Here is a 12,474-nt window from a genome sequence, read left to right as displayed (position 1 = left end):
TGTTTAAGGCCCATATTTGGTACATCGCCGTCTTTCTCAACTACTAGGTACTATGATGGTTTCCATGGCCATCCCTGTTTGGATGAGTATTCAGGAACAAATTTTCTTACCCAAATAAATAAATAAATAAAATAATAAGAATAAGCCTTTAAAGTGATGATGGTTTCCATGACCATTCACCGTATAGATGAGTATTCTGGAACATATTTTCTTACCAAGAAGAAAAGAATAAGCCTTGAAAGGGGATTTCCTTTACCAAACTTTTGGATTTGTCACTGTTATCAAATTAAGTAATGTTGTAGATACAAAATATTTATAAAATTTATTTATTAAATAATAAATCTTAAAAACATTATTAATTAGTATATTTATATAACAAATAGACCTTTAAATATATAAACTAATTAAATATTATCATACTATTTAGCACATCATTAAGTAAATAATTTGGTGAATAACTTTAGCAGCGATGAAAATAACCCTCTTATCATAAGTTGAATGGTGTGGTTTACTACAAATGGTTGGCCCAAGTACATTCACCCAAAGAAGGCCTTTCAAAAGCCCGTAAACATTTAGACTGTATTTTCCTTAGGCAAATATAATACATACATATATATATATATATATATATATATATATATATATAACTTTTGGGTGGGGGTCTCTGTAGTTTTCGTAGACTTTATAGATTATGTAGTTTTTTTTGTTTTTTTTTTTTTATATGACAACTAAGGTAATATTTGGTAGATTTTTAATTTTTAATTTTTCTATTTAACTATATATAATTTATTTACTTTTTAAAATAATGTGCAATTAATATATATTTTTTCCCTCCATAATTTCTATTAGTTAACATTAATAAACATTTAAATTAAGTAAAGTATACATAATTAGATATTAAAAATATATATATTACCAAATGATATATAAAAAGATTTTGATTTTGCATTCTACTCAGCGAAGGCAAGTTGTTAAATTCTAAAATTTCGATAAATATTTTATTTTTTAAAATAATTTTTTATCAATTTTTATGAACTTTTACCTATTTTTAATATTTTTATGAAAATTTTCATATTTTAAAAGGATTCTCAAAAAAATCTTACATCCATCAATATGGGGAAAATAATGCGGTGCCTCCGAGAGAAAAAATAAAAAATAAAAAATCATTGAATTGCATACTTAAAACCACATAAATAAAAGGCTTAAAAAAAATTTTAAAAAAAAAGTCTTAGAAAAGCAGTTCTGGAAAATGTTAAAAGGTACTCAATTCAAGGATGTCGCATACGCATGTTCCAACATGGCAACACCTCAATTATTTTCTTCAAAAAGTAAAGTCGTGTTTCACAATAAAAACGCCGCTACCTTCAAAGCTTCAGCATCAGCTCGACCCGCACTTTGGCGCCAATTGAGGGATTTCGTTTATTATTATATATATATATATATGTTTTTTTTTTCTGGTGGAAATGGCGCCAACTGACATTGAAAAGTCATAAGAACGTCTATTTAATTAATTTAAAGGCTTGTACCTCCCTTAAACAGGATAAACCCTATTTAATTTTCGTAATTGACGCAAACATTTATGCGTTATATATAAATAAATGAAAATTCTATGATATTGACCGGGTATGTATAGAGATCATATTTAAATTATATTTTTTAAAAAAAATATTAATTTTTATTATATAAATATATATATATATATATATAATATATAATGAAATTTATATTTTTTTTAAAAACATATCAATTTAAATATAATTCATATATAGATCGATTTGCATTTTAAAACTAATATATATATATATACAATTTTATTACAATGTATGTCATCAATAATAAAAATAGATTCATTTAAATTCTCTTAATTTTATTTTATTATTTTTATATCTTAGAATATCTTCAATAATGAAAATAAATTTAAAGTTACTGTTTTATAGTATAAAAAATCAACATTATTTAAATCTAAATAATAGAAATATGTAATTTATTTTAAAATTATTCTTTAATGGTGATGAGAAATATATTTATAATTGTTAATTAATAACATATATTTAATACTTTTTTTTTTTTAAATTGACTATGAAAGATTTTGCTTTTAAAAAAACTTTACCATGTAATTATTTTTTCTTACCATATCAACTTAATAGGAAATTTAAACAAATCTATTGGAAATTTTTTTTTAATAATTGTCTATTCTTTTAATATTGCACAAGAATCTAATATAGAAAAAATCATTGAAGATAATTTTATGTTTTTGAAAAATCATGACTATCATTCATATATGTTTGTTTTTACTGATTAACTTTAACTATTAAATGTCAAAACTGCATTTGTAAAATAGTATTTAATAAATAAAATATTGATTTTTAATTTTTATATGTTTATTCAAGGTTAATGTCAATTTTTTTAAAATATGGAAAAAATTAAAAAGTTTAAATAAAATTTTGCCCTAATTTAAAACTTTTTTAAAAACATCAAAATAGTTTTTTTTTTTTTGGTAAAAAAAAAATCAAAATAGTTAATTATTTACTTTATTCAGTTTGATATAATAAGGGGCTTATACAAATGGTGAAGCCACGTTTTGGAGTGAGGGGGTCGTGGCCTCTCTAGGCATTTAATTTTTTGTTAGATATATATAGTTTTTTTTTTTTGCAATAAAATTATGAAAATAACTATATAATTAAATAAATTCCCCCTCCAACTAAAATGTTTATCTTTTCTATCTGCATTATTCTTCTTTTATAAGTAGTTTAAAATGATAAAGTTAATTAGTTTAATTAATATATTGATATAACTATGCATTAAGTGAATATTCTTTATCTAAAAAAAAAATTTTTTTTGAGTATTTTTGTTTTTAATTTTAATACTTAATATTTATTTCATTTAGTATTTACTATAACTATGGACATTTCATTTGAAGTAATATTTATTTTATTTACTATTTACTATAACTCTGGTCATTTCATTTGAAGTTTTGGATTTTCTAATTACTTATTAATTAATGGTAATTTTTTATTAGTGGAATTTTTATTTTAATTATCACTATGTTTTTTTTCTTATTGTACTGTTTATATTTTAATATTTGATATTTGTGGGTATCTTTCATCTAGTTAAAAAAAAAAAAAAAGCATTCTCTAACATGACATTAAAAAAAATTCTCTAACATTATTGTTATTTCTATTTTAATAATCCATTTAAAAATAAAATTAGTATGATGTTCTAAAAATAAAAAATAAAAACATTTTTGTAAGGAATTGTACAATTATTTTTTATGTTGTGTATTTAATTTTTTTCCTTTTTGTGGGTTATAACATGCCCTTCATGGATATTCCTGACTCCGACCTTGGATTTATAAAAAGAAACTATAAAAAATAATTCTTCCCAATCGCTAGATTATTAAATCTGTTATTTTATTTTTAATTTTTTTTTCCTTTATTCTTTATTATTGTATCCACGCTTTATTTTACATTATGCTTTTTAACTTATAAGGTATGACAAAGATGTGCCAAGAAAGAGAAACAAAAAAACAAAAATGCAATTATTATTGTAAATTATCACAAAGATGTGCCGAAAAACATAAATACATTAATTCCATTATAATATTAATAAACAGTGATAGTAAATATTCTTTTCAAAGACGATTCAGCCGCAATTATCAATAACTTATATGAGTATTAAAAAAAATAATAATAATAAAAAAATAGAAAGGAGAAAGAGAAGATAATGAATAGGAAGTAATAATATGAGCTACATTACAAAACTTTTTTCTGATGGAAACGACATTTCAAAACTTAATAATCAAAGTTTATCTCTAATAAATCGGTGAACCGTGGTTATCCAATTCACAAACTATAATTAGACTTTTATTGAAAGATGAACGGAGACTATTTCGTGGTTGATCTAACGGGCTACCCTTTTAAAGTCAACATTTGATGTGATGGTGAAAGTGTAAAACTTTTTGGTCAATAAAGAAATTAAAAATAAAAGAAGAAAAAAGAAGTAAGTAATTGATTTCTCGACATGTATGGTTTGAATTCAAGGCCAGTGCAATCAATTTCCCCTAATTAGCCGACAAGTATAGTTTCCTGGCGCCCAAGGAATTACAGATAATCAAAGGTTTAAAGTCTATAATTTTATATAATACATTCTTGAACGTTATCATATTGTTATTTCCTTTCCTTTGGCCCGGTCTTAGATATATTCTCATGGCCCTACCCTACTCATTATTTTATACCGATACTACCCTCCCTTTGCAACCCCATCATTTTCCCAATTTATTTGTATATATTTCACCTTTGTATACATATATATCTATATATATATATATATATATGATGTTTTACAAAATGCTCACGTTTTCAATTCGCCTAATAATATACTTTTCACTGAGCATGAATTACGTGAACTTAGGAAGAAGTGGAATTGAATTAATCTGAATATTAAATTAAAAAAAGCAGGGAATCAATAGTTATATTCAATAGTGAATATATTTTGAATGCTATTGGCTACAACTCCACTTCTTGAAGGAATTGGATATTTTATGTCCCCGCGCAAGCGTGGCTAATAAAAGCATATATTGTCTTCTTTTTTTATAATGCATAAATTTTAACACCTCCAACATTTTAAATTGATATACACTTCGAATCTCTATGCAACCCCATTTCGTTTCTTTTCATTCACTAAAAAAGAAATTATTTTCTTTTCTTTTTATTTTATGTGGTTCTCTTCCCACGTAAAATATTATATTACAATTTCAGCAAGAAAATATTTTTGCACATAGTTTAACTGTTCACTTTTGAGGGAAAAAAAAGTTATATACAACGATTAAAAGATGATATAATATTATAAAAATGTTTAATTTATTGCACATATAATTGTTGAAAATTACATAAATTTTATGATAAAGACATAATAACGGTAACGTATAAATTTTTTTTTTTCACTTTTATACTATGGATTTGATTCGTCGACGTTAATAGTAATAAAGTTGCTTTTATAAAAACTAAAATTGACAACTACGTTTAACACAAATCAAATTTTTTTAACATGGAGTTGACGCCAAGAAAAAGATGCAAGTAGAGGTTTTATGTTTGTTTCTTAAAGCATCTCCAAAGAATTTTTTATATTTTTATTTTGAAGAATCGGTATATAAAATAGTCTCTAACTAGTTTTGTATTTTAACTTTTTAAAATACGTTTAACTCTTTAAATTTGCAAAGTCAAAAATCTTCATTATTTAATGATTATCAAATTTCAAAATCACCATATTAATATATTTAATAATTTGGTTGAATTTAAAAAAAAAATAGAGAGAAATAACAAAATAATTAAGAAAAAATTATAATAAAAAACCAAAAAAAGAAGAAAAAAATATAACAATAAATGTTTATTGAAAAAAAAAATGATATAAAAAGTATTATTAAATGAGATTTTAAAATTTAATTTTTTAAACATAAATATTCTATTTATTATAAAAAAATATTTTTTATTTGAAAAAAATCCTGAAAATGTTCTTGTAGCAGCATGGAGGTTTATTACACAATTAGGAGGCCTGTTTCTGAAGTAGATAGGGGCTTATATGTTGATAAAAACATAGCATTTATGACCAAAGGGCCCATGCATAACATGTCGGTGACTGGGTGTGCTTCAGGGCAAACGGTGGCGTGGCCTTGTCAATCCTGCCCTACTAAAGGCCAGTTGGCTATCATGTCGGCGACTCCATCCTGGTTGCACCGAATAGCACCAGCCAAACATTTGGCAATTTCTATATTTGACAACCACATTTTTCCCCCCGTCCATTACCCCTCAAGATTGGTTTTTTTATTTCATTCATAAATAAATAAAATGAGTAACAATTATAAATATATGTGTATATATTATACATTTCTCTCTCTTTTCTTTTTATAATAAAGGATAAAAAAATTAATTAATTTATTTTTTGCAAGCACATACTATTATTTTCAAAAACTATTTGAATGTAATAAACTAAAACTTTAAATTTTTAAATCGGTAATTACAATTGAAAGAAATCATGCATAAAGATGTAACTGTTGCTCTGCTGTTAGATTTTTTTTTTTTTTGGGCCCAATTAATACTGTTTTTGGTCACAAAATACACGTCATTGGTCAATATGTATTACATGAATGATGAATAAGAAATCTATAAATAATAAATGCTAGATCTACCTTGTGCATTTTAGCACGTTAAGTAGGTTTTCAAAACAGAAGTGGGTTTTATATATATATATTTTTTTTCCTCTCCTTTCACCCATTTTAATTTGACTAATTTATCTGCAATGTTTTTTTTTTTTTTTTTTAAAGCATTTATAAATGTATACATAAAACTTTTGACTATTCTTTTACTGACCAATCTTTTTTTGTTGTAATATCTCATAAAAAATTAAATGGGGCGGCCACGTGACTCGTATTGGCCACCACGACCTGCATTTAAGGAGCCAAAACAGTGCGCTAGGATTACGACACGTCGATACCACTACTCCACGAAGATTACGTAAATACCCCCAAGAATTGGGGTTGTTTATCACGTGCTTGTACAAAATTGTGAATCTCGAGGAAACGTGAATGTGCCGCTAACTCCAATTAGGCACAAGTGGGACCCGCGAGCCCGTCGCTCCGTTTTGGTACTTAAATAGTGGTCCAGGTCCAACTTTACCTAACGCGCCAACTTTCGCCCCATTAGTGTTAACGAAATGACTAAAGTGGACTATTATGCACCACAAACTACAGGATTACCCTCCATTATTTTGTCAATTTGTATTTTTTTATTTTTTATGTTTTTTTGGGGGGGTGGGAAGGGGGGGGAATAAATATACTTTGCAGCCTCATATTATATACATTATCTTTCGTTTTGCCCCAAGGATTTAAAAACTCTCACACATTAAAAAAAAAAAAAAAAAAAACTTTTACATTAACATCATTTAAAATATAGACGAAATATGAAACGTGCTTCCTCTTTGAAACCAGTGCCTGTACTTATATTTATTTTTATGCAGCTTCCTTTGATTTGCTAAGAAGCTGTTGATGTACCCTCTCCAAGGCTTTTGTGCGTGTTTTTAAATGCAAGTCTATTTATCAACATATATACATGTATAAATGATATAAACAATATGATAAAAAATTTTAAAAAATGATTACGATAACTAATATTTATAATTATCAAATATGTATAATTTTTATAATCTAATAATTGTGTGTATAATTTATTACAATATTTTACCATATCAAAATTATCTATATATTATTTAACAAATCAAAACTGTACACACACACAAGTTACATACTTTATAATTTAGGGGAAAAAATAATTTAAGATAGAAATAAACAAAGGAAATGAACAAAATTGTTTACTATTTGAAACTCACATTATCTTTACTTTCATCCAGTCAAACACACATTATACTATTTGTTTACACACAACTTCTTGTTTTTTTAAAAAAAAAAAGAAGGAAAACAATATTATAAATTATAAATTGTTTTTTTGCACGGATAACTTTATTTAAAAAGCACGCAACTTGTACATAAGGCATATTCTTTCCATATTTTGAATGGTATAAACAACTATATAAAATAATAGAAAATTATAATTGATGGTATATGAGAGTTTTATAGTTTAGAGGGTAAAATAAAAAACAATGCATAATATGGAAGTGTAAAATATATAAATATATATATATATATATATTCTCATTTAGAATATAATTTCTATCTTAAATCCAAAACCTTTTAAAATATGGATGTGAATAGTTTATTAACTAAGCCGATGTAATTTAACTCTTTATCACATTTTTTATTTTGCTTTTTCAATATAAAAATTTATTATACTATTAAAATTAAATAAAACAATACATATTTTGAATAAACTATTATAATAGTAGTTTTGAAACTTGTATAACATCAAATAAAAATATTACAAAACATAAACAAAAAATAAATTTGGCTCTCTATATTAAAAGAGTCAAATTTATTATTTATTTTATTTATTTTTAAATAGTATATTGGAGCCATTTTCAAAAAGTTCACTTCTTATAATGATTAATTTTATCCATCTTCTTAAATGTTTAATTTAAATACAACTTAATTCATTAAAAAATTATTTGAGTTAACAATTTTATTAGCTAAAAGTAAAGCAGAAGATTTTTTTTTCTTTTTAAAGAAAAGTAAAGTAAAATAGATGATAAGCTATAATATGTTTTTTCATAATATATTCGTGTAACAAATATGACTTTAAGAATTTCATTTTATATTTTATTAAAAAAAGAATGTCATTTTCATTACAAAAATTATGAAATTGCAATTCACCAAAAAAAAAAAAAAAAAAAGAAATTGCAAAAACGTGGGAGCATTTGGCGCGTGCCCATATTGAGGGTGTGGAATAAGTCGACAGAGAGGGAGTGGACAATTTTGTCATTGTAGTCGAGAAGAATAGTATCGTTTTAGGAAGGTCACTTCTGCCTTCCTTCGCCTTGACTTCACTCAGTCACTCAAAACTTTTGAAATTATCCAATTTTTTGTGCTTTGTTTTCCTACAGGCAAAAAAAACGTGCTTAAAAACCAATAAAAAAGTGTAATTAAAATAATTAAAAAAACTATTAAAAGACAGAAGGACGACTCAGGCAGAGCAAATGGGGTTGAAATAACATGCATACAAATGTACACGGCCTCGACTCACCAAACATATTCCTCAATCCTCCGGTAGTACTAACTATTACCAGTAATTCCCCAAAGTAGAAAAAAAACTCCAAACAAACAAACCCCTAATCTTCCCAGACAGTTTTCGCTTCCGTTTTCCTCAAAATCGCAAAAGATTTATATATAATATGGCGGAAAACGAGAGTTTTTCTAGCCGGAAATCGGTCGGAAAGGCGCCGGAGAGGTCGAATTTTACTCAGACTTGCAATCTATTGAGCCAGTATTTGAAGGAAAAGAGAAGTCTTGGAGATATTGGCTTTGGAAAGCCTGGAAATTTGGAATCCAGAGGTAGAGATTCTCTTTTTGTATTTTATTTTATTTTTTTTTTTTTGGTTGGGTTTATATTTGTGGAAACAAGATCTGATTGGGGTTTTCGGTTCTTGTTTCGACATTTCAATTCGATTTTTATTTTATTTTATTTTTTTCTAAATTACAATAATATGCATGCCGTCTCATTTTTTTTTTTTTTTCTGTTATCAGAAAAGCCAGAAACATTCCGGCCGCCGATGACGACGATGAACTTCCTGACGAACATGGAAAATCCATCGGAGACCGGAAAAGAAAACGGCGTCGTAGAATCAACCAACGCGAAATCCGTCGGTTTTTTACCTCAGTTTGTGGGTTTTGGTTCCTCCAGTTCCATTAATAAAGATTTTAACCGAGCTGATATCAGGTGTGCTGCTAGCTTCTTATTATTATTATTTTTTTAAATTAAATTTCTAGACTTAAAGAAATTAACAGACCCTCATTTTTTGTTTATATATCCGTAAATAAAATAAAAAAACTTAAAAAAAATCCTGAGAATAATTTTCTGAGAGGGCTAAGTTTTTCAAAAATGATGGAATTTAATTTTGTCCATGCCTTTTGGGTTTTTAGAATTACTGGAATACCCCCGATATTTGAATGGGGAAACTGAAAATGAAACTGCAAATTGACTGTATTTTGATTATGTTAAGGGACATATAGAGTAAACAAAAAAATCAATTGCCTTTTCATGATTCTCGAATTCACAATGACAAACCAAAAAATCTAAACCGAGCTTTTTATTTGTTTATCGATCTGAATAACGAATTTATTTATTTTTCTGGTTATTAGGAAACCGGCAACAATGGAGCCTGAAACTGCTCAGATGACTATATTTTACGGCGGCCAAGTGTTGGTGTTCAATGACTTTCCGGCCGACAAGGCCAAGGAAATCATGGCTTTGGCCGGCAAAGGAAACTCAAACTCTGGTGGCTTGGTTTCTTCAACTCCTCCCTTGGAGAAACTCGAATCCAGCATTTCTAATGCCCCTGAGTCAAGCCCTGTACCCATGCCTGAGAAAAATTCCACCCATGAACGCCTTCAACGACGACCTCAAGCCACTGATTCCGGTAAGCCTTTTTTTTTTTTTTTTTTTCATTTACAAAATTGTTTATTTTAGAGAATAAATTAAAGTGTACCCAATGTGTAAAATGCTTTTGGTATTTAACTTTTTGTTTGCAATTTTTGCTGGTTTTACAGAAATGCCAATTGCAAGAAGAGCTTCACTCCATCGTTTCCTGGAGAAAAGAAAAGACAGGTAATTATTCATTTCAAGTTTTTCAAAATTTTTTTTTTTTTGGGGAAATTAAAAGGAAAAAAAAAAAAGGGTTTGATACTAATTAATTTTTTTTATTTATATGTTTATATTTCCAGGGCAGCAGCAAAAGCACCATACCAAGTGAACCACCATCATGCATCTCCTTCCAAACCTGATGAGGATGGTCAATGTTCAAATCAGCTGGATCTAAACTTATAGCTTACTCTTAGTGATATTTATAAAAAGCTCACCATTTATCTTATTACATTATTAGGTTACAAATTAATAATTATCCGGTTTAAGCTTCATTAAACTCCTAACCATACTTGTTACGCCTATTGTACCCTTTTTTTTTGGTTAATTCGCTCTTACAATTTTTGTAATTATTCATTTTATGATGATTATTTTCAAGAGATCCTTTATGAAGTAGATATATTGTGGATGAAATGTGTGTTATCGTTGGTATACTTTTTATTTGTCATTATTTCCTTATAATAACAACTTCTATATTATCGGTAATGAAAGCTGAACTAAAGTCGTTTAAAATCAACAACGTGTCCAGATTTTCTTTTTTTTTTGATTGAATTGGTTCCATGTCTTGCTTACGAAATAAATACGATGAAAAAAGCAATTAATAGAGTAAAACCACCGAAAGAGATGTATACTTCTACTTATAGTGTTTTTGAGGATTGAAATGATTGGTACTGTTTTTCTTTTCCCCTCTTCTCTGTTTTCTTTCTTTGAGGTTGAGCGTGGAGGTTAAAGGGAGAGGAAAAGAAATTAAAAAAATAAAATAAAAATGTTACAGAGAGTAAATGGAAAGGTTACATCGTGAGAGAGATTTTGAAAGACTAGATGGAATTGAAAAGAAATTTTGAAGAGGAGATTCATGGGTATGACTGGAAGTGATATCGGAGAAGAAAAGAAAATGACACGAGGAAAGGACTACTGGTTGAAGGTGACTAAAAGAGTTGGTAGAAACCACCTTTTTTTCTTTTTCTCTTTTTTGGGGCTGAATTTTAATTTATTTTGATTTTTTAGGTGAAACTTTGCTATTAAGCCATAAGACGTGTAATTGTTCACAAGTGAATGTGAATGCGAGAGGATAAGTCTTAGACGTCCTCGGGTTTTTATGTTTATTAATAAAACATATGGTCATACTTTGAAAAGTATTATAGATTTCTATAAAAGTATTTAAGACAGCAAAAGAAACCAAAATTTTTAGCTTCTAAAATAAGGCCGACAAAGTTAACATGGAGGACAACCATATTACATTATGCCCAAATCTATATATATATATATATATATATATATTGATAAACCAAATTTATATCATTTATATATTTATTACTTTTGTATTTACTTTAAATTAACAAAATTTTAATATACTACTAAGAATTATTTTATAGTTGAAAGTCTTAATTTACAAAGAGTGCAGTTTTGTCATATAAAGTTATCGGACCAGTTTGACTATTTGAGGTCTAATTGATACGTATCCAAGTCCTATAGGTTAATTTGGATCCAATATCCGATTTAACTATTAGAAATCATAAAAGGTTGTTGTGAACTTTCATTTTGCTCTGTTTTATTTGTTTATTTATTTTTAAATTCTGATTACAAAAATTTATTTTCCATAGATGCTACCATTTAATGACATTGTTATGCTACCATTTAATGACATTGTTGCGACTGCATGGTCTCCTGTGACGGAAGGGTAAATGTAACTCCTCGAGAGAGTGAAAGTTTAAAATGAAAATGATTCTGTAAATTTAGTTTTATTGGAATTGATTTTGGATATATGAGAAATATAAAAATTAGAATTTATATGAAATTAAATTTAATATTATATAATAAATTAAAAATAAATTTGTAATTTTAAAAATATATTATAATTATTTTTTTTGAGATTTTTAAAATGATATATTCATGGATGACAATAATTTTTCCATGTAGGTGGGAAATTAATTTTCTAAATGCATGCTTTTCTATATCAAAATATATATACTGATAGATAAAATTGGAACTCATATTATTATTATTATTATTAACCTTGATCAAGAATCGAATGGTAGATTTGAAAATGTATTCTTAGTGGTTGATAAAAGATTACACCAAGTCTATTAATGCAAGGCTTTAGACCAAGTCTATTAATACAAGACTTAAGTAGTTTTTATTCTTTTCGTTATTTTCTATACAGTGGACTATG

At 26.7% G+C, this 12,474-nt stretch overlaps 1 protein-coding gene across 1 annotated transcript; it reads left to right on the top strand.

The window, feature by feature from the left end:
- The first annotated feature begins 8,620 nt into the window (after window positions 1–8,620).
- Window positions 8,621–10,715, top strand: LOC107435541 (jasmonate ZIM domain-containing protein 1). The gene is made up of 5 exons (XM_016047177.3): window positions 8,621–8,995; window positions 9,188–9,380; window positions 9,803–10,080; window positions 10,211–10,268; window positions 10,385–10,715. Exons 1-5 carry the CDS (start codon window positions 8,836–8,838, stop codon window positions 10,485–10,487), a joined length of 792 nt encoding a protein of 263 aa, XP_015902663.3. The 5' UTR covers window positions 8,621–8,835; the 3' UTR covers window positions 10,488–10,715.
- Window positions 10,716–12,474: the final 1,759 nt, after the last annotated feature.

This window comes from Ziziphus jujuba, chromosome 1, assembly GCF_031755915.1.
Source record: "Ziziphus jujuba cultivar Dongzao chromosome 1, ASM3175591v1".
NCBI lineage: Eukaryota > Viridiplantae > Streptophyta > Magnoliopsida > Rosales > Rhamnaceae > Ziziphus > Ziziphus jujuba.
This window is presented reverse-complemented; position numbering and strand designations above follow the sequence as displayed.